Consider the following 24260-nt stretch of genomic DNA (forward strand, 5'->3'; position numbering starts at 1 on the left):
TTCAGAATTTTCTTTGCTTTATTTGTTTTGTCTTTTTTGTGCGTTGGAAAACAAGCCCCACCCCAACAATAACGACATGTCACAATAGATGGGGTCACAGGGAGAGGCCTCAAGATTCAACACCATCCATTAAAGAAATTTTTCAGTTTAGTACACGGGACGTTACATCATAAGTTATAGAAAAGTGAATATTTTTTTTTTTATATGTCATGCAGCTTGTAAGTGTATGTATCTGTATTCTATTACATTGAAAATCTCTCTACTCATTGAATCATTGGGTGTTCATCTTTATGGGGGTCATTTACTAAAGTCTAGAGCTCATTTTTTATGTTTAATTTTAGACACATACCCAAGTGATTTGCTTTTATTTTGTATATTCTATGTTTTTGTGATTAATAATTTAGTAGTTGGATTTGTTTCCATTTTATATGAATACCTAGAAGATTTTTATCTTATTCGTCCTATTATTTTCGTTTTTATTTGGTGGACAATTGACATACAAGATAATGTAGTTTATTCAATACAAAATTGGTATATGATATGTAATCATATATACCAAGCTATTAATGTATTTGAAGTCACCCTCATAACCAAAAAAATGAGACCGTTGAGTTAAATCACGAATAAATTCGTTTTTCTTAAAACTATATTTGGATAAGGGAAATAAACTTGGAATTTTGATAAAAGTCAGAATTTATAAATTGATATGCACCAATTCTTTTGTTTGGATTCATAAACATAGAAATTTAGAATTTCTGCGTGGAAAAAAAAAAAAAAGAATTTGGGACCTTCAATTACCAAGTTTAAATTCCATGTAAATATGTGTTGTTTTCAAATTTGTATGAGTGAGAGTTTAAAAATAACAAATTTTGTTTCAAATTCATTGATCTTTTTAAGTTAGCCAAACAAGACAATTCACAAACCCTAGAAAATAAAATTTCCTCATTTTAATTTCCATTATTTTAAAATTCCTTAATAATCTTAAATTTCCTTATCCAAACAGGGTGTAAATGTAATTTTATGCTGACTGTTATCAAATATTAAGACTCATGATAGACTTCTAGTATTCAACATATGACAATCGAATATTTCAAGAATTTTTGGATGTTGGCTACTGAACCGTTGCATAGTTTTACATTAATTGCAACTGATAGGGGTAATTTCAAATGCGTCTGATCGAAAACAAGATTTACTATTCAAATCCAAAAAAAAAAAAAATTGAAATCAAACTTTTAATAGTTGTTTGTGGCAATCATTGAGAAAAAATAGCCACTGCAGCCTCATTACGGAGAAAGAAATTATTAGATGATATGGTATAACCATTAAGAACAAATAACGTGTATAATAAGCAGGTAACCGTAATTATTTATATATAAATATTTAAGTTCTTACACGCTTAACCGTTTAAACTCTTATTCGAACAGCTCAAGATTTTTTAGATTTCATATTCTGCTTAAAAATCGACCCTTTTTGTGTTGTCTTATTCGAATTTCCGACTTTCTACCCAATTTTTAACTTTGCATCAAAACTACCCAACTTTGCGACTAAGATCGGACAACCTGTCACCCAATAATGATTTCGGGCCCTTGGATGGGATCTGACAGTCACAAAATGTTCGGCACAAATACCTAATTGCACTGAAGAAAAAAATGATAATTTTGGTCTTCTTATAAAGCCTTCTTGTTTCAATAGGGTCACAACTCATTATCGTCACTTAGTACTATGGTTTAATGATATTTTTCTTCACTTTTAAGTAAGATGTTTTAAATTCAATTCTCGTCAAAAATGATTTAAATCATATTATTGATATCCCATATATCATTTTGAAATTGATTTTAATAAACTTTTATAAGTGGGAAAGTGTTGTCTTAAAACATACCATAAAAATTCCCACGTTTCCCATTCATTACCAATATGAAGTGCAGCCTAAAAAAAACCCGGCTATATGTTGAGAGTGAATTTCCGGTCAGGAAACTGGATCTCTGCCAGCTGAAATTATAACACATTATTTGTCTATTATTGAGGTACCGTAAAATGCAAGGTGTTTGTAACTCAATTGATTAAAAATATTCACCCTTGTATTTGAAGTTTTGAGTTTAATTTCCTCTTTTTCACGATTGCTTGTACACTCATATACATTAAAACACCATGTCATTCACCGATATTATAACACGTTCACTACGAACGCAAAGTTCTTAAGTGGTCCCGTGTCACCTAAAATCTTCAAAACTACAATTGGGTTTGGAATATATTCTAATTGGCTAAAGAACAAGGACATAGATATTTTAGTGTACAAGTGGCCCTTATCCTGTCTATTATTCACTAATAAAGTTGGCTACATGTATGATTAAGTGCTTTAATTTCGCCCAAGAACATCTCAAATTTACAATATAGTGTGGACCTAAAGTTTTGCAAAACTAGTCAACGCACTTCCATGGTTTTCATTTATTTTTTTTGAATAAACGGTATTATCTATACAAAAAAGAGTGGAAAAGTAGGTTAAGCCTCACAATGACCTAACAATAATGTGATTCAAATTCGTCTTTGGCGAAAATCGAACCTAAGACCTCTCACTTAAAAATAGCACTTGACACACCCCGACCGGAGTCAAGGCATGTTGGCCAACACCCGAAGGTGACGTAGCCAAAAAGGAAAGTGAAGCATGAAAATATGGGTAAATCTAAACCAAAACTAACATTTATTTAATCTAAAGTAACGAGTGCGCAGTAGTGGGAAAAATCCATAAAACATAAGTGTTCAGGGCATAGATGACATAAAAGTATGCAATCGAAACTAGTTAAAGTGCTTAAATACACAACCGGGAAAAAGCCCCTACACTTATTTATAGATATGTCAGAACCGTCAGATATTCCTTGTACACCACATAGTAATCAGCTAACTAGGACCTAGAGGGGCGAAAAACAGATGGGTGAGTGGGCAAAAACAAAGGTTTATAAAACACATTTACTTTCTTAACATACTAACCCCTCGTCGTAAAACATGTATAGTTTCCAGAAAATCATATTACGTATAAGTATGAAATAAAGTGCAAATCAACAGTAAATCCAGAAATATGCCAAATCACAATATCTCAATGGTAGGATAATAAAATCAGGTGCTCATCAATCTCTACTAACACACGAGTTCATGCAAAGGGAATATGACATGAAAAGGATTGGGTGTAATCATAATATACGCTCTAGTACTACAATCACGTGAAGACTGGCACTAGGCGCATCACATACGAGTCGGAGTTGCTTAATGCAATATGTACGGCAAGACTGGCACCTATAATGGATCTAAGGTGAGCGTGCGGTGCGATGTGAACATACACATGAAGCCTAGCCCTGGTTAGGGTGAGTATTGCACTGGTGCAAACATGCATGATGAGCAAGTATAAAGGATATGGACATGCCATGACAATTTATAAATCTCAACAATAATATGGCATTTTTAAAATTCAATAAAACATGGCATGATAGGCATAAAATAAATCTAAAAGCACATGTGGAAACTATAAACTTTATATATAATATATTAAAACAAATGTCCACTCACTGATATGTCGATGGATCGTAGCCTCCTAGTCTTGTTTGTCCTCGTACCTCCTCGGGGTAAGTCTCACCTATATGTGAAATAACTTTACTAATATTTAATTAGGACATACACTAAAAGGTTAGGAAAATCCCCCATAGTTTGCTCAAAAGGAGGGTTTAAATATATGAAAACATTATACTCGACGTCACGGACGCGTACACGTCAAGCACACGCTCTCACGCGTCGCCAGGTAGCGGCTACACGTGCGCCCATGCACCTGATAGACTGACAGATGATAGAGGAATATTCTGTTAAATATTAACGACGTCATAATATTCCGTTAACTTACGAAATATTCTCCTTCTTCTCTAGTTGCCCTCCACCGTCTGGTTCATCGGTTTCTGGAAAAATTCACCGGATTCCTGGAATTTTTTTAAAAACTTCATATCTTCATTTCTCAACCATTTTTAACGTACTTTATATGGAAATGAAGCTTATGAAGAGTAGAACAAGTTTATACCTTTTGGAAGTCCAAAAAGTGGACGGAAATGGGCTGAAATTAGTTCGAAGCTCTCAAACCTATTTTAGTCGTCTCAAAACCATGTGTTTTCATGATGGCTCTTCTCCCAACTTAGGTTAGTGGTCACGGGGAGTTGTGTAGTGGCCTCCAAATCTCCCAAAACCTTGTAACACGCATTAGAAATTAACAAGGAATCTCCACCTGAGTCTGAGCTCTGAGTTGCTCCACGTTAGAAGCTCAAAACTCATCCATTTTAAGATCGGTTTGTACGAATGGACTCGTGAGGATGAGAGGAGTTCAATGGTGGTGGTTTGAGACTCAATTTATGAGTGTTGATGATGGTCTTTGTTGTTGCAGAGAAGAGAGAGTTACAGGTGAGGGAGAGAGAGAAAGACAGATGGAATGAGTATGATTGGAAAGAAATAAAAGAAAGGGATCTGTCTAATTGGGTGAGGGAAGTGAGGAGAGTGACTGATTGGTTGGTGAGGGAGAAAGGGCATGGGACAGATTTTTAAAGAGAAAAATGATAAGGTTTTGTACAATTTGAAATCAGACAAAATCTAACGCGTCTTATCAAAAACAGTAGTTTCCTACACTGAATAATTAGCACACATATGTAGAAATCTACCCATTGTTAATGCACTTTAACTAAACGTAACTTTTTCGTTACAACTCTGATTCGGGTGTAGCATCCCACATCGCCCAGGGGAGTGGATACTGTAAGCCTTATATGTATATTCCCATCTCTACCTAGCACGAGGCCTTTTGGGAGCCCACTGGCTTCGGGTTCCATTCGAACTCCAAAGTTAAGTGAGTTCGGGCGAGAGCATTCCTAGGATGGGTGACCCACTGGGAAGTTCTCGTGTGAGTTCCCAGAAACAAAACCGTGAGGGTGTGGTCGGGGTCCAAAGCGGACAATATCGTGCTACGGTGGAGTCGAGCTCGGGATGTGACAATTTGGTATCAGAGCCTAACCCTGGCCGTGGTGTGCCGACGAGGACATCGGGCCCCTAAGAGGGGTGGATTGTAACATCCCACATCGCCCATGGGAGTGGATCTTGTAAGCCTTATATATATAGATATATATATATATATATATATATATATATATATATATATATATATTCCTATCTCTACCTAGCACGAGGCCTTTTGGGAGTTCACTGGATTCGGGTTCCATCGGAACTTCGAAGTTAAGCGAGTTCGGGCGAGAGCATTCCCAGGATAGGTGACCTACTGGAAAGTTCTCGTGTGAGTTCCTAGAAACAAAACCGTGAGGGCGTGGTCAGGGCCCAAAGCGGACAATATTGTGCTACGATGGAGTCGAGCCCGGGATATGGTTGAGGCCTGGTCCAGGATGTGACATCAGGTCTAACTCGCGCTCACACATTTGTAACAACGAATACTAATTAATTACGATATCGAGAAAAATAATTTAACAGCCGAATAACTACGTCCACGTCAGGTTCCACTTTTGCAAAAAAAAGGCATAAATGTCATTTTAAACACTCGAGGAGAAAATTACATGGAAAATTAGGGACAAGTCGTCACATCACTAAACTGTAATACTAAGTGACAACACTTTCTTGAATTTGTTTCTACCTTTTCACATTTGTAACTTAGACCTACTCCAACCCTTATAGTAAAACTCAAATTTTATGTTCTAAACTTACCGTAACTTGGTTCAACCCTTGGGCCAAATATGAGTTAAAACTCAAAACTCATTTCTCGAGCAAATTTAGCCCAGGATTCCCCCTGGGTTAGTGGGGCTGCCTTCCATATATGTATATATATTTTTTAAGTTTTATATTTATAAATTAATTGAATCTAACGATTAAGATATAATTTGATTAAATCCAACGGTAAAAAAAATATATAACGGTCAAATTTAAATCAAATGTCTAAAGTAATTAAAAAAAATATTTTATGTGTTTCATATTCTTTTGTAGTGTTTCACGAGTTTCATGATGTCGGTTTAGTGAGTTTTTAATATTTATCAAAATCTAAATATTTTTATATTAAAATGTTCAAAAAATTAAATTAAGATAATCTACATAATTTTTTTTTTAAAGTTACTTTAAGAAAGAAATTATTCTAAATTCATTCTTTAATCATCTTGAGTTAAATATTTAACTCATAAGGATTAGAAGAGAAAAATTATTTCTGATTTCAAATCAAAATTTTTGGGCTAAAATTTTTACGCAAAATTTTGAGATGATCTTAAAATAAAAATTTTAGCCTAAAATTTTTTAGATGATCTTAAAATAGCCTTCTTTGTAGGGCACCCTTCTTTTGTAGGACAGAGACAAAAGGGTTTACACTCCCACGGCCCAGGCCTAAAGATTCAAGTTCAGATCTGAACCCACCTGACTCAACGACATGTGTAGAGTCTGGACAGTGACATAAGATAAATTAAGAGCATTTTTTTCTTCTCTTTTTATTCTTTTTTTTTTTTGGTTGATAAAAAGAAAAAAAGTGGGATATATATATATATATATATATATATATTTTTTTTTTTTTTTTTGATGAAAAGTGGGATCTATTTGGAAACTGCAACTCCTAAATTGGGTTCAATTCACGAGTCATTCTATGAGAGTGTATACTGCAATTTTGACCGAAAGTTGATGTCTCTCACCATAAAATTCACCACTGCAACTAATAATGCTCACCGTCCACTCAAAAGGTGATGGTGACTCTATTATTTATTAATTTGTGGTAAACAAAGTGAGTGAGATGATCGTGTTGGAAATTTCACCAACTAAATTATACTAATTTAATACATATTTGACAACAATTTACTTTATTTGTAATATCAAATTTCAACGGATTAAATAATTCCTAAGCTTGGGATATTGGGATCCGAAGAGGATCTGGATTCTTTCAAGTGATTAAAAGTAGAGGTATTTATTGATTTGTCTTTTGAATTTGTATGAAGCTGTCAATTTTCTCCATGAATTTTAATTTTAGCCAATTACTTCCGTAAACTTTTATAATTAGTTAATTTATCCCTTGAACCTTAATTTTAACCGATTACCTCTTGAACTTTTATAAATAACCAAGTCCCCCTGACATTAGATTTAAAAAATTTTCATCTCAAATTTTCATCCATTCAATTTTCTATCATTTTTGCCCTCATACAGTTGTCATGTGTTGTTTCTGTGATCAAGATGGATGGAAAGTTAGATGAAATTTTTTCAAATCAAATGCCAAGGTGGAAATTGGCTATTATAAAAGTTCAGGAGATAATCGGCTCATGTTAAAGTTCAAGGGGGAAATTGGCTAATTATAAAAGTTCAAGGGGGTAACCGGCTAAAATTGAAGTTCAGGGGGGAAATTGACAACTCCATACAAGTTCAGGGGCAAATAGACAAATATGCCTTAAAAGTATTGCTACTTAGTACTGCAGTCTAGCAGTATTCTTTTTTACTTGTAAGTGAAAGGTTTTAGATTCGATTCTCGCCAATGGCGAATTTGAATCACATTTTTGTTAGCCCATTGTGAGGTTTAGCACACCTCCTGAACTTTAGTGTAGATAATATCGTATTTGTTAAAAAAAAATACAATTACTTTGACAAGGCATGTGTCTTGGCCTTTCTATTAAAGTGGCCTAAAGACGGTCATTGACCATTACATGGTTAACGACTGTTTTAACAGAAAGCTAAACATATATATGAAAGTATTTCAAAATTATCATTTTAGGTGATCCATTTTTTACTTTCCAAATTCCTTGGAACATGGAAATCTCTCACCGAAACAGAGCCGGAGAGATTTCCTTTATTTTTGTGGGAGTGTGAATTTGACCAAAGTGTGCAAAGAAAAATTGTGTCAAAAGGTGAAGCAACATAGAATTTGTACAAAGAAAGAGAAAAAGTGTTGTTTTAAACAAGATGGACAGCAAAGAAGGAAATCTATCTGCATATCCAAGACCAAGTGTAAAGCCACAAACATATGACCCTACCAAGTTCCTCATGCTTTCATTTATAATATCCAACTCGATTTCGAATTAATGATAAAGATCACAGAGAAATCACACACAAAACGAGTGCAGAAAACACGTGCGTATTAGATTGGCTTCAACATATGTACTCTTCTTACGCATTCAAGTTCAAATTGCCTGTCCTATATTATTTGAAAGAAAACATCTTTTGCGTTAAGAAAATATATGAATACGAACACTGCTTGAGCCGTTACATCATTCAGCCAACTATGGCCGAATTTCCCTTCTAGGAAGAACAAAGGTTGTAAAACCAAACTCAGGTTTAGATTCTGTCCATACCAAAATATATAATCACATTCAAACATAAAGTATTTAAATCACCACCAATTTTAAGATCACAGACACCTCTCCCTCAAAACATATCACCTTCCCACATAACCACCAAAAAAAAAAAAAAAAAAAAAAAACTAACGAAAAGTTTAAAAAAACTTTAGTTTTAATGAAAAATAACAAATAAAGGTGTAGTGAATAGTAATTGAAAAAAGTAAAAATGTGATTTTCGTTAAACGTGAATAGTCGCAGAAGTTTTTCGTTAAAACTTCCCAAAAAAAAAATGTCAGCAAAAAATGCAGACTTAACCTCAAAGTTCATTTTTGGAGATTCAAACATTGTCTTTTTTTTGTTAATTTTGGTGAGACAATTTGTACATGATCTAGAAACTACGTTAAAAATTAAATAAAATAAATAAAAAATAAAGCAGAAATAGGCCGGCAATGTATTACTTCCACTAATCTTTGAAACCTTCAACATTCTTTTTCTTTTCTTTTTTTTTATTTTAAATGCCCACAAAATCCACATTTAACCCCCGAAGTCAAACAACATGACAAGGATACAAACTCTTACAATATACAAATTCCCACCACCCTGAAAAAAACCTAATTTCGATGATTTAGATCCTCTCTATCCCTCCATCATGTTACGGATAAATCATTGGACGAATAAATTACCGGTTACACAGCGAAGTATTCCATTTTTCACATCCCCGTATATATTTAGATTTAGCCACGTTAAATTAAATATAATGTGGTCAACACACCAAATAACCTCAGTAATTATAACTCGGGGGGTATTGTGGTCATTTCGCCAATAGTTAAATATTTTGAAATTATGTACCAGTTAGAACCTTGGACGACGGTTCCCTCTGGGATGGGCTCCTCCAAAACCCGGTAGTGTAAAACCGGTCCCACATCTCCTTCTCGAGCTGCATCACATCCTCGTCACACGACTCATCGTCGGAGACCTTCTGCGACCTGTTGTTGATCTCCGCCACGCACTGCAAACCCACCGGGTGGAACTGGAGCTCCGAGCCGGCGAACCCGCAACTGCACTTCCGATTCCGGGGCTGCAACAGCCCCTTTTTGATCAGCCGCTGGCGGTGTTTCTTCTTCAGAACGCGGCGGCAGAGCCCCGCCGGGACCTTGTAGATTGCGAGAACTAAGAGGTTGACGAGGCCCCACGGGCAGCAGCAGCACACGGCAGCGCAATCGGCGGTGGTGCCGCCGACGACTTCAGCAAATCGGGTGGTGCTGGTTGAGACTTGGGTCCGTAGCAGCGGCTGCCGGCGCGGCGAAGAAGTCTGCCGGAGAAACAGTTGCCGCGATGAGGTTATCGATGCTGACATAGCTCAAATTAAAAAAAAAGGGGAAATCGAAAACGGAAAATGGAGAGAATTCCAATCTGGGTTTTACAGATTGAACAATTTCTGAAAAAACCCAAAATTTAATTTCGATTTTTGATGTGGGAATTTCAAGAATTTTGCCGAATCAGAATGTCATGAAAAATGGGAAGATTCTTTTGGTTATTTGGTTTTGCCAAAAAATTATTAATAAAAAAAGAAGAAGCAAGGGCCTTGGATCCTCGGAACAAGGAAGAAGATGAATCCGATTAGGAGAAATCAAATTCCTTGCTCGAGGGTCGCCGGCGACCCCTGTTGTATGCGAAAGGGTCAAAGAATGAGTAATAAGAATAATAAGAGGGGTGACTCCATGGGAGGTGGGAGGGGAAGGTTGTGGGAAATGGGGGTGGCCGTGCAGGGAGGAGTGAGTTGGCAAAGATTTTGTACGAGGGAGTTGTATAGGTGATACTACTATTAGGAGGCCAAGAAAATGGATGGAAGTGGGGGAGTTTAGGAAACGAGTATTGCGGTGGGGAGGAAGTTGTTGCGGAGGGTTTGGGTATTTTTGAAGGGTGACGGGCTTTTCTTGGAGGGGTTTCTTGCTCTATATGATTGTCGGGGGAGTTGGGAAGGGGTTATAAAACGGGAGTTTTAACGAAAAGTCTACGGTACTGTTCATTTTAATTAAAAATCATATTTTTACACTAAAAAGTCAATTCTGGTACTATTCACTTTACATTTTATTTTGTCATTATTATTAAAACTCAAAGTTTTCAAGCCATTTTCATTAGTTTTCCTTTATAAAAATGGTAAAAAATGGGTTGGAAGAATGAATATGAGAGAGAGAGAGAGAGAGAGAGAGAGAGAGAGAGAGAGATGGGTGTTGGAGGACGAGGAGGAGGGTGTGAATTGTGAACTGGATCAGACCATCTCCAACCGAGGGCTGGCCAGATGGCTCATTTTAGCCTTCTGGCATTTCAAAATATTAATATTTTAATGAACAGTACATGACCATATTTTCCTCTATCTCCAATCGAGGGCCAAAGGGCAATAAAGCTCGTTTTAGATCTGTCACAAAAAACCGTCTCCAACAGAGGGCCAAAGGGCCAAACATAATTTATTATTTAAATTTAAAAACTACGACAACTTAAATTTAAAAACAACAACTTAAATTTAAAAACTACAACTTATATTTAAAAACTACAACTTAAATTTAAAAACAACAAATTTAATTTAAAAACTACAAATTAAATTTAAAACTACAAATTAAATTGTGAATGAATGGTAAAAGTTTTGTGAGGAATGGTGAATGAATGGTTTCGGTATTTATAGGGAAAAAAAATTAGAATTTTTAAGAATTAAAAAAAAAAAATTTGACCCACAAAACCAACAAAAAAAAAAAAGGCCCAAAAATTTGAATCCAACAATAATTGGCGTCAGCTAGCCGTTGGATTCAAATTTTTGTTTAAGCATTTTTGTCAGATATAACCGACATGATTGCTGGAATTTCTGGCCAGCCCCAGGCTAGCTGGCTGGCTGCATACAACCAACTCTTTGACCTTTTCAGATTCCCTAAGGCCCACGAGCCCTTTGGCCTAGCCCTCGGTTGGAGATGGTTTTCATTTTCGACCCTCTGGCCCTCTTGACCCTTCGGTTGGAGATGGCCTCAATGGCGGGGTATTTATTTAAGCTCAAAGATTAAGAAAAGAAATCGAAAGGTGGAGCCAAAATAAAAATAGAAGAGTAACCGAAAAGAATATAAAGACATACAAGAAGGTTGAGGCAGCTTGAGAGAGAAGAGAAAGTTTATGGAAGTATTTTTTTTTTTTCTTGACTAGATGATATTATCTATAATGACTAGTATGAGAGTGGATTAGGCGCCATAATGGACTAACAATAATATGATTCAAACTTGCATTTGACGATAATTGAATCTAAGACCTCTCACTTACAACTGTAGTATTAAGGCCATCTCCAACCGAGGTCTGGCCACATGGCTGGTTTTAGCCCTCCGGCCTTCCAAGAAATTAATATTTTAATGAATAGTACATGGCCATATTTGCCTCTGTCTCCAACAGAGGGCCAAATGGCTCGTTTTAGCCCTGTCACAAAAAACCGTCTCCAACCGAGGGCCAAATGGCCATAGGGCCAAACATAATTTATTATTTAAAAACTACAACTTAAATTCAAATCCAACGACTAAGTGACGGCAAGCGGGTGGAGTCGAGAAAATTTAGACTCCATCATGATGTCTTGCATCATATTACATAATATGATAGTGGAGGTTAAGCGAGATAGGTATATTGATGGAGAGTCCGATGACGACCAAGAAGATCCAAATAGGTCAAGAAGGGCTCGTGCAAAAATATATGATGGGCCTAATTTGCCTTTCAATCCAAGAGCTGGTAGTATCTCTATAAATGAGTATACGAGGTGCTATAGAATGATACGTTCTCCTGCCACAAACAAGTACCTACAACAGGATTTTGTTGCACATCTTTGGGCCAAAAGAAGTATAGAGTAGGCGTTTAAGTTTTATGTTGTTAAATTTTTTTAAAAATATTATTTAAGTTTCATGTTGTTAAATGTTTTTTTTTTATGTTGTATAATTTGTATGTTGGTTAATGTTATTTAATGTTATTTCATATTGTTTAATGTTGTTTCATGTTACTTAATTTAATTTAATGTTGTATAATGGCTTAGGAAGTTATAGGAAAAAAATATAATTTAAAAAAAATATGAAACAAATTTTGTGAAATAGAAGTTATAGGAAAAAAATAAAATTTAAAATAAAATGAAACAAATTTTGTGAAATAGAAGTTATAGGAAAAATTTTGTAAATAAAAAAAAAAAAAATCAAATGCAACGGCTACCTGACGTCAGCTAGCCGTTGTATTTTGAATTTTAGCTTAAGGATTCTTGTCGGTTATAACCCACATGAATAATGATTTTTCTGGCCAGCCATTTCAGATTCCGTGGGACCCTCTCAGATTCCACAAACCCTTTGGCCTAGCCCTCGGTTGGAGACGGTTTTCGGGCTATTTTCAGCCCTTTGAACCCTTCGGTTGGAGATGGCCTAAGTGTGAAAGTTTATGGAGTTGGATTTGTCTATTTGAAATAAACAATTTGTTAAGAGTAGTATTAGAAATTACTTTAATTTTGTTTTGCGCTAAGCATAGGTAACTATTGAACTCTTAAGGGTAACATTTTAAATGAGTTTATTTTAAAGTGATGATAGCCACTTATACTATTAGCATATTTCTCTTTACTAGTGAGATATCTTAAGTTCGATTCTCGCCAAAAACGAATTTGAAGTGATGATTGGCAAGCATTGAAGCATATGTAAACTGATCCTTTTTAATTAGACAAATTTACCTTCTTTTTTTTTTTGGGTCAAAAGATAGATTTGTTAGTTAAATGTTATTTTAACGAGCCGAAAAAATACCCACGCTATGGTGCAAGAACCACACCTCTCTCCACCATGGTAGTTGAGGGCTACTTGCATACAAATTTAATGTTTAACTTGACTAAAAGGCATTCATTTGTCGTCTATAAAAATAACGGGAATAATAAAAGAGAATGGGATTGGAGACACCTTAACCATGTCAAATATTTAGCCGCTAAACTTTGTAGTTGTGCTTAAGAACACACATGATATAAGTGTTCTATTGTCAAATAATATGATATGTTATGTTAATTTATCATCACCAAAGTTATCGTTCAATTAACTTCTTATTTGAATGTGTACGTAATTTTATTTAATTCCGTACGCCAAATATCTCTATAATGTGTATGCGTTGTTGGTATGATTTGATTGATCTCTAAAACCAATCCAACACAAAAGAAACACACAATTATAATTGTTAATCACATTTATGGATTAATGAAATAAACAAGGCAAACTCTGCTCCGCGTACATAATCTGATGCCGTGGAATTTCAGCCGTTTCTATGAGTGGGAATGGGAATAGATACCCTTATCACGATTAGGGTATCTGTAATGTGTCACCATCCAACCATAGTTATGTTAGTTATTTCAAACTCGTTTGAAAATGTTTTTAAAATAATTGAAAGTTTTTTATAAAATTGATATTGAGTTTTAAAAATACTTCAAGTGTTGTAAACTTTCCAAGTTTAAGTGTGATTGTGTAAATTTTAGATTAGATTTGATTCTAGTTATCATTTTCAATTACAACTTGTATTCCTTGAGAATGAAGGAATATCTTCTCTCCTTTTTACTACTATAAATAAAGGCACTATGTGGGAGGGATAACACACATTCCCCTACAATTCTACAAATACATCTCTCTCAATTTCTCTACCCTTGCCGCCGGCCCTATTCCCTTTGTCAGATGAAATAGGCTACAACATGTTATCAGCATGCTCATACCACTAGGCTTAGGAATCTGACGTTGAAGTATTTTTTGCATCAACCAGTTCATCCATATCATCACGCAATCAGGTTATTTCAAAACAACAGATTTTATCTCGATATTTTTGCAGCCATGATAACATGAGCATTCACCATAATGCATGACCCAACTTTACATTTTTCGAATTTTAGATTCTACATAAATTGTGTATGCATTATATTCATAATTGTTAAATTATGTGAATTTGATATTTGTCATGAATTGCATCAAATATCTGTACTTGCATTAAAATATTATTGATTTGAATATGCATATAATTGAATTTCATAATTGAAAAATAAAAAATAAAAAATGCCGCTTGGGTTCTTCGAACCTCGTGACCCCGAGCACGCATGAAGCATCAAGCTCCTTTGAAACCTGACGCCCATAGCATCCAAACCCAGAAAATCCACATCGCCTGAAGCGAGACCACGGCTTTGCCGTGCAATTTTCTGACCAAATCCGACATGGTATCTTAATTTTGATTCGACAACATTGAAATTCCAGTTGAATTTCTTAGTTTTTTTTCCCGATGTCGAGGTACTCTCTCCATCCCCCAGAACTTGCTCGCCATCGAACCTATAACCTTGCACCGAGAAATTTTTCCCAAAACACGACCGCTTGCAACGACGGCACTAGCCTTCGTCCTCGGTGACTGCACCCAGCTTCGGCTGGGGTGTTTTTATTTTTTGTTGAAACCCTAAGCCCCAAATCTTTGGGCTGACCTTCTCGGCCTACAAAAAAAAAAAAAAGAAATTTTTTAAAGAACAGGGCTAAAATTATGTAGCCCAATCCTTGGCTCGACCCAACACCGGCCCGAAGGGCCATGGTGTCCTGGCGTTGTGTGCCACACCAGATCCTAGCTCTGCTGGAGCATCTGTGTTCCCCTGTATCGCATCACACATGATCCGGCCCCCGTTTGGGCCACCATTTTGGGCCCGGCTCCTTGTATGCAGCCGGTCTACTATATTGGGCCTGCAGCCTAATATTAATATTAGGGCCTGATCAGCTTGTGAAAAAAAACAAAAATCAAAAAATTCTTGGGCCCGCCTGCAGCAAGCCGTGTGGATTTTTTTTGGGGCTCGCCTGATACGGCCCATTTTGTCCATCTCCTCCTCGTGGGCTTGAAGCCTGCACCTGAGAAACCCCAGCCCAATTTTTGGGCCTAAGTCACGCAGACCAAATTTGCTCAGCCCCCCCGGTGGGCTTTGGCTTATATTTTTGGGCCCTGAGCTTTGTTGTTTAATACTTTTAGACAATTTGGGTTTTATTTATTTTTTTCACCCACACTTTAAATTTTGGTCCAAAGTCCAAATACTTAATTCAATTATAACTATAGACCCGAAGTTCTGTTTGCATATTTTTGTTGCATCTTTTTGTGTATATATTTGTGTTTGCCTGCAGGAACATATGAACCTGAAGTTTATAATTATTTTGAAACCTAAAGTTTCTTATAAACATGCCTTGTATGAAAACCTGAAGTTTTCTTTAAAAACATCACCCATGAAAACCCGAAGTTTTTTCATGCAAAATTAAACCAATACATGTCAATTAGAACTTGTATGTTCTACCCCTATGTGAATGGATTGATTTTTCTCCATTACACTCACCAAATCTTGTCCATCTATTTTGTGATAGGAACATGTTGAATTTGAACAAACTCGACTTCACCGCTTTGGAAGTCTCTAGAATGAACTACCTCAAGTAGGTCCAAGATGTGAAACTCCACCTCACTGCAAAGAACTTGCGTCCCGTCATTGAAGAAGAGACGGACAATCTTGTTGGCAAAGCTGAAAAAGCCACTACTATGATCTTCATCCGAAGACATATCCATGACGCCTTGCAAACTGAATACCTCGCTGAAGAGGATCCACGTGCACTATGGGTCGCTTTGGTTGATCGTTTTGATCATCAAAATGACATATTCTTACCTGAAACAAGACATAATTGGCAGCATTTGAGCTTCAAAGAATTTAAGTTTGTGAATGAATATAATTTTGAAGCTTGTCGAATCCAATCACTTCTCAAGTTTTGTAACAAAACTTTGACCGAAGAAGATCTCCTGGAGAAGACCTATTCGACCTTTTCTGCTTCTAAAATTGTCCTGCAGCAACAATATAGAGCTTAGAAGTTCACTAAGTTCTCGGATTTGATCTTTGTTTTACTTATTGCTGAAAAGCAAAACCAATTGTTGATGAAGAATCATCAAGCTCGATCTATTGGGATGACTATTATGCCTGAAGCACATTATAGCACAACTTAGCACCCAAAACGCCAAAAGAGGCGTGGTAGAGGCGGCCAAAAGCCATCCCACCAAGGTCAACAAAGTCAAGGCCCATCCAAGGGAGGAAACAAAGACCATAAGCGCTCAAACCTCACTCCTAAGGCCCCGAACTTCAAGAATAAGGGTAAAGCACCTGAAACCATGGATGCAGACATGTGCTATCGTTGTGGTTCAAAGGACCATTGGTCCTGTGTTTGCCGAGCTCCCAAAAAGGTTGTAGATGAATATCATTCTTGTCGTAAGAAGTTTGAATTAAACTTCGTGCAAGTGGACGAACCGGAGACTACAAAGATGAAGGTTTCTGAATTTCAAGAGGATACCACCCCTATGGAAGATCTTAGACATAAACAATTTTAGTTAGTTAAAATTGCATAATGGGGCTGAATTCCATCTAGTGGCCGAACCCCCCATTTGGTTTTTTTTGTTGATTTTTGAACAATTTTCCTTTATGTTTGTTTTATTTGTTGGTGAATTGTTTTTGGATATTAAGTTTTCATTAATTACCATCCTTGAATAAATGAATTATTTTGAATTGTATTCGTTTTTAGAACTTTTATGCATGTGACCGATTCAAATTAATTTTTTGTTCTAGGTATAACTAGTGGAAGTTAGTTGTTTGGCAGATAGTGCAACCACACACACTGTTTTGTGTGAATGCATCTATTTCACTAACTTCATACCTAAGAATGCACATCTGACCACCCTCTTAGGCCCATCCAACCTGATAGAAGGATACGATAAGGCACATATAATGTTGTCCAATGGTACAATCTTGACCATTGCTGAGGCACTATATTCTCCAAGTTCCGGAAGAATGTTGTTAAGTTTCATGGACATTGGAGATAATAATTACAATGCTGAAACCCACGTAGAAAACAGAGTTGAATTTCTATGCATAACTTCCTACGAATATGGCCATAAGTGTATTCTAGAGAAGATGAAGCGTATCCCGAATGGTCTGTATACTACGACCATATGCCCCATAGAACGCCACTATGTGGCCGGCCCTACTATTGGGACTGTGCATAAAATTACACTTTGACATGATCGTTTGGGACATCCTAGATGAATAGCGATGCACCGATTCCTCAAATCATCACCCGGGCATCCACTAAACCGAAGTTTAGGTTTGATCCAAGGAATTGCATGTTAAACATGTTCCATGGGAAAGATTATTACTAAGCCTTTTTATGACAAGATTCGTTCTAATCCTCCCATATTCACCTTCATGTGGACCGTTTAAATACTTTATGGTTTTGGTTGACGTTTCCACAAGTTGGTCACACGTGTGCTTGTTGTCCACAAGGAATGCTGCTTTCTCCAAACTGTTGGCTTAGGTTATCAAGCTTAGGGCTCACCACCCTGATTATCCGATCAAATCTATTCGATTGCATAATGATGGAGAATTCATACCTAAAACTTTTGATGACTATTGCATGTCAGTTAAGGTTGAAGTTGAACATCCCGTACCCCATGTTCACACCCAGAACGGCTTGGCGGAGGCTTTCATTAAGCGCTTACAAATGATTACTCGATCGTTGGTCATACGTACCAAGCTTTCGATCGTTGCTTGGGGCCATGCAATATTGCACGCAGTAAAGTTGGTTCGCCTAAGGCCTGTTGCTACACAACCATTTAGTGCCATTCAGTTGGTTTCCAGATGCAAACCCGACATATCGCATATGTGCCGATCTCGCCGCCCTTACGTACAAAAATAGGACCTCAACTAAGGATGGGAATCTATGTCGGATATGATTCTCCTTCGATTATTCGTTACTTAGAACCTTGGACAGATGATTTGTTTACCGCTCGTTTAGCGGATTGTCACTTCTATGAGACGGTCTTCCCGTCGTTAGGGGAGATAAAAATGTCAACGTTCCTGAAGAACGATGTAAATTATCGTGGATGACCCCCACTTTGTCTCATTTAGATCCCTGCATCGCTGTCTGAAACTGAAATACAACGCATATTAGATCTTTAGAGCATAGCTCAGAGCATGCCAGATGCTTTCATCGATCTAGCACTCGTGACAAGATCACATATTCTAGCTGCGAATACACCTGCAAAGATGGATGTACCAAATATATGACGGACTTCCCTCCTGGAAGCCCGGAACGCCAATCTTGGTGATCCATGTACATTAGCGGCTAGCTAATCATCTGCCCCTATATAAAAGCGTGGCAGACCCTTTGGTTCAAAGGATTCACACCCCCGGAAGAGGAAATCCACGATACAAGGTCCCAAGAGCCTACCGTGACTCCGGCTGTCGCTTACTCATGAGGAAATTCTAGATTATGGAAGTGTCCTTGAATATATGAATCCTCATCCTGAGAATAGTGAGATTTCGGTTTATTATGTTAGCTTAGATGATATGTGGTATAGAAATGAGATGATGGTCAAACTGGAACAAGCAATCCAAGTTAAACTCGATTTGCTTGCGAAACATAAGGTGTTTGGCCTATAGCTCATACTTCTCCACATGTTAAGCCCGTTGGCTACAAGTGGATTTTCATTTGAAAATGTAATGAGAATAACGAAATTGTGCGTTACAAAGCTCATCTTGTTGCACAAGGCTTTTCACAACACCCCGAGATTGACTATGACGAAACTTATTCACCTGTTATGGATGTGATTACTTTTCGTTACCTTATCAGTTTGGTAGTTTTCGAAAAACTGAGTATGTAGCTAATGGATGTAGTAACTGTGTATCTCTATAGGGATCTTGATATGGAAATTTATATGAAAGTTCCGAAAGGACTTACATTGACTTGTTCAAATATTTCCAAACCCGAAACACGCTCTCGATTCAGTTAAGGCGTTCACTTTACGGTTTGAAAGAATCCGGAAGAATGTGGTATAACCGTTTGAGTGAGTATTTTACTAATCAGGGATATGTGAACAACGAACTATGCCTTTGTGTGTTTATTAAGAAGTCATATTCTGGATTTGCAATTGTTGCAGTATATGTCGATGAAATGAACCTTATTGGAACTCCTGAAGAGTTTGCAAGAACTGTTGCGTACCGGAAGTCGAAATTTGAGATGAAAGATCTAGGTGAGACTCTATACTGTCTCGGTCTCGAGATAGAGCATTGTTTGAATGGAATCCTAGTACATCAATCGAACTACACCTAAAAAGTGTTGCACTGCTTTAATAAGGATAAAGTGAAGCCTTCAAGTACTCATAGGGTCGTTCGATCGCTAGATGTAAAAAAAGATCTCTTTTGTCCAAATGAGGATGATGAAGAGATTTTGGAGCCTGAAGTTCCTTATCTAAGTGTGATAGGCACTTTATTGTACTTAGCTCAATGCACTAAACCCGACATCTCTTTTGCTGTTAATCTTTTGGCAAGATACAGTAATGTGTTGGAAATGTGCCCTAAAACCAATCATATGATGATACTTTACGGACATTTCAAACTAATGTAGTTTAAATGTAAAGGGCAAAGATTATTGTTTGAGCCGTCTCATATAAATGTTATATGCTTAAACGATAAGTCCAAGGAATATGTGATTGGAAGAATGCGATCTAAAGAAGTTAGATTCATGAGACCATTCTTTCGTTGACACATCCTAAACGTTCCTGATCATAGGATTGTCAATTGGGCATTGACAGTCCGTTAAGATCAGTACGTGCTATGTCTTCTCTCAGGGAGAGTGACTAGTCTCGAGTCATTGGTGTGTGTGACATCAAGACAAGTACGTAGGTGCTCAATAGAGAATGAGTTCACTGAACACGATCAACGAAGAGTTCTCATATTCATGTCACATGAGAACTCATGGTTGGGATAATGCAAATTAGTCTTTTGACCTGAGGCATCACAGTTGTCTTGTGGTTAGGTCCTTAATCTTTGATTATGTCAAAGTCACTCCAACAAGAGGGTGTCCACGACATCGTTGGGGTTAAGCCACTTAGCCATGGAGGCAAGTGAATGCGCAACAAGGGATCTCTAACCTTCAAACTGTTTGAGGGAGAATACTCTATGATATGATTTAGAATCTCTGGCCAGAGTATGAATGAGATGTTGGAATGCGTTCCAGATCACATTCAAGGTAATCATATAAGCACAAGACTCACATTGGATAGTAGACATGAGTAAACTATCAAACCAAACAATGTGGTCAAGAGTATTGTATTGGAGAAAGACCGTATTGCATTTGTAATCCTAAAACTGAATAGGTTCTCCACCTCTTCTGATTAGCTTGGGTAACCATGACATGCTGCTAGGCGTCAACCATGGTTTGTGGAAGCCCTAAAAGTGTATTATCACTAACGGGAGAATTGAAAGTAAGTTCCAATTCACAATCGATTTGAAAGAGTTTGAATCGCCCACTGCCTCGCTAAAAGGAACCTAATGGATCGTACACCGTGTAAGGTAAAGATTGAAGATTCAACGGAGATGAGTAAGAATAATTAAATGGTTTAATTATTTATGGCAAGGATTAATTAATATGTTAATTAATCAAATGAATAAGTTCGTTAAAGACCTCGGGATAGTTTTGGACCTTAAGGCCCAATGGGCTTCGAACGTCAAGTCCATTGACTTAAGTTGTATGACAACTTAATGAATAATGATTCACAAAGGCCCAAATAGCCCAATAAATCCCCTTAAATTCGGCCATTTAGAGGAGGGTAGTGAACTTGGCTTAATTGCAAGTTTGCCACTCCATTGTGAGGTGGTATAAAGACATCTTTATAGCCATTTCATCCTTAGGGTTTTTCTAAGGAGTAAAGATGAGAACAAACTCTCTTTTCTCTCCAAAATGGCCGGCCAATCTAGAGGGGAACATCTAGCAATCTTACTTCCTCTAGGTCACTCATTTCTTCTCCAATCTTACCTTGGTGTGGAGACTTAGAGGTTCTCAATTTTGGGAACTTGGAGAAACCTTTTCATTCATCCAAATCCATGGATCTAAGATGCAAGGAATGAAGGCCCTCTCTTTGGGTGATTAGCCTTTGCTTATGCAAAGAGGAATCTACAAAGGTATTGATTTCTCAACTCACTTTGTTTTTGAGTTGAGTCTTGGTTCACCTATCTACTAGGCTTTGAAGTTCATGGGTTAAGTTTTGTTTTTGAGTGCATATAAACATGATTCCGCCTTTTAATTGTTAATTGCATGTTGTTGATGTTGCTCAATTGAACTTGTTTTTCACAAATATTCCTTCAAGTGGTATCAAGAGCCTACGTCTAGTAGTTGGTGAATCCTTTTGGGTTTTGTAGTTCATAGTTTGTGATTTGAATGTTGTAATTGTTACAAGCTTTATTCTTGCTTCTTTGAATGTAAATTTTGTTAGAAAATTTGCCATCTCAAATGTTGTAGATGTAGTTCATATGAGCATGAATTTTGGAGCTAAAATTTGGTGCCATGTTTTTGGGGAAATTCGGCCAAATCCAAAGGGTGGATTTTTGGGTTCTTGTTTGACTTGTTAAAAGTGTTTTAAAGTGACTTTTGGAACCCCTAAGTACCCTAGGATATTAACCCTCTTTTGAGTTGTGAAAATTTGAGTTTTTGGTGAAAGAAAACATCCATGGAGCTATTATGAGTTTTCATGTATGTTCTTCATATTTCTTGAAGTTCTTACCAAGAACAAAAAGTTTTGAAGTTTTGATTCAAAAGTTTTATGTTTTTCATAAAGTTTTGTTTTTCAAATGGTGGGTGATAGTTATTGGTGAGATGTGACTAAAAGAATTTTAAAGTTTTATAAAAAAAAACATTTTCTTACAAACCATCAAAGTCACCTTTGTCTCACCTACCAAAAACCACTTACAAAACTTTAGATTTTTTCAATTTTTCAACACTATGGCCGGCCACCTTTGGTAAAAGGTGATGGAGGGACTTTTGTGCAAGTAAATAAAGTTTTGTTACTTTTGTGTATTTGCATTTTGACCCCAAAAGTTTTTGTTTTAACAAAGTGACCCAAATTGTTGTGGTCATTGTTTTTGGCCCAAATTAGGTAGAGAACAAAATTGTTTTGTCTCCTTAAATGAGAATTGGATTTTCATTTCATTTAGCTCCATTTAAATCAATTCTATGGATACAAAAACCAAATGAAAATGTTGCATTCATGTTTAATTAGTTAAAGCGTTAATTAATTAAAGAAAGGGTGATTATGAACCTAAGCCTACTATAATTGAGCTATGTGAAAGGCCGTTTCAAATTTGTTTGAACCATGGGAATGTGTAGATTAAATTTTGGTTGTAATTTGATATGATCAATTGTTGTAAAAGAGCATAAGCTCTTCTTTACTTTAAAGTAATTTGATTTGATCAATTGTTGTAAAAGAGCATAAGCTCTTATTTACTTTGAAGTACTCCTTTCTTGTTTTATTCGATATGCATGAAATTGGAGTAGTTGGGTCCAACGCCCATTAAGATAACACGCCTTAATGTGATTAAACGCGTAACTAAAATCAATCACCATCCCTAGACCGAGATTCAACACTAGGCTCGTGTTGAATCGAATCAAAGGTTCATAGTCATCCTAAGGCCCTAAGGCAACTATATAGTCCATCAATGAATGCAAATCTTATGTTAGTAGTACCATATAGTCTTGCTTTAAAAACCGTTTTAAAAGCATAGTGGGAGTATTATATACTACTAAATCAATCATATGGACCAATAGTTGTAATAGGACCAAAATGTTTTAATTGGATTAAAATGTATGTTTATATGTGATGAGACCTAAAAACCCTCAACCAAATGATTATTAAGTTGATAAGCGAGAGATGCTTTGAATATCTCTTCGTAGGCCTTCCACCGTGGTGGGCTCCAATCGTTTGTGACTCATGCACCAGCTTCACCCTATAATGGGGAAGTACAAAGTATGTGCTTACATCCAGGAGGAGTCCATAAACATATGATGAGGTGAGTGTAGACAACGAGTATGACCAACATGATATAATTCTGAGGTTGTGCTTGAACCTCTACATAAACTAAGCATGGTGGGAATAACTTAACTAAGTGCAATGGTGCCAACATGATATAATTCTGAGGCATTCATTCTCTAGAGGCCAAACTAGATGGGTAATTACAAGAGTTGTAAATGACTAAAGTGTTATTCTCTCATCATTATTTTTGCTAACCAACATGATATAATTCTGAGGTGGGCTTGGTAATGGTGAGTCTCCCATACCCCGCTAAGAGTTCAACAAAACTCTCGAATTCCGATGAGGGATATGGAATTTGCCAAAAATAGTGGGTGGTGCTATTTTGATTTAAAGACCCGGATCAAATAGCTTAAAATCAATCAATTTATATTCGTTATGTATTTGTTTACCAATATATTTGCAAAACGCTATCCAAAACTTGACAAAGAAAAACCGAACGCTTTAGTTTCCGAACTTGGTACCACAATCCCATAGATTGTCTTGAATGGATTGTAAAAGTGCCTAAGTAGTCTCATCCTCACAATCTTCCTATTGATAATGTATCAATGGAAGAACATGTTAGATAAGTCTACCATGAAGAGGACAATGCAAACTCTAGTGCTTGTCTCTTTGTTACACGAACAAGGAACTTGAGAAGTAAGCACAAGGGCATGGACACTTTATGTGCCATGATTCTTCACTTACAAATTGTTGTATGAAGAAATGAGAGTTGCCTTGAACAACTCTTGAAAGTTTGTTATTATGTTTAGAACATAATGGTTGGTTGACAAAAATAGTCCATTTATATGGACTTATGATGATTTTGAATCATTGAGTGTTGAAGTGTTAAAAACACTTAACGAGACGGAAACTAGGCAAGGACTTCACCTTTGTGTCCCTATCCTAATGGTTCACTAAGTTTATTGTAAATTATATAGTGAACAATAACCGCACGCTCTCCAAATCGTTTGATGTGTATAACACATTTGAAATAAGTTTCAAGAGAGATAGTGGGAGTTTAGGGACCAT

General features: G+C 36.6%; 1 protein-coding gene across 1 annotated transcript; it reads right to left on the reverse strand.

The window, feature by feature from the left end:
- Positions 1-9159: 9159 nt before the first annotated feature.
- On the reverse strand, positions 9160-9675 carry LOC137713408 (uncharacterized). The gene has a single exon (XM_068452702.1). It carries the CDS (start codon positions 9673-9675, stop codon positions 9160-9162), a length of 516 nt encoding a protein of 171 aa, XP_068308803.1.
- Positions 9676-24260: the final 14585 nt, after the last annotated feature.

Source organism: Pyrus communis, chromosome 13 (assembly GCF_963583255.1).
Source record: "Pyrus communis chromosome 13, drPyrComm1.1, whole genome shotgun sequence".
NCBI classification, from domain to species: Eukaryota; Viridiplantae; Streptophyta; class Magnoliopsida; order Rosales; family Rosaceae; genus Pyrus; species Pyrus communis.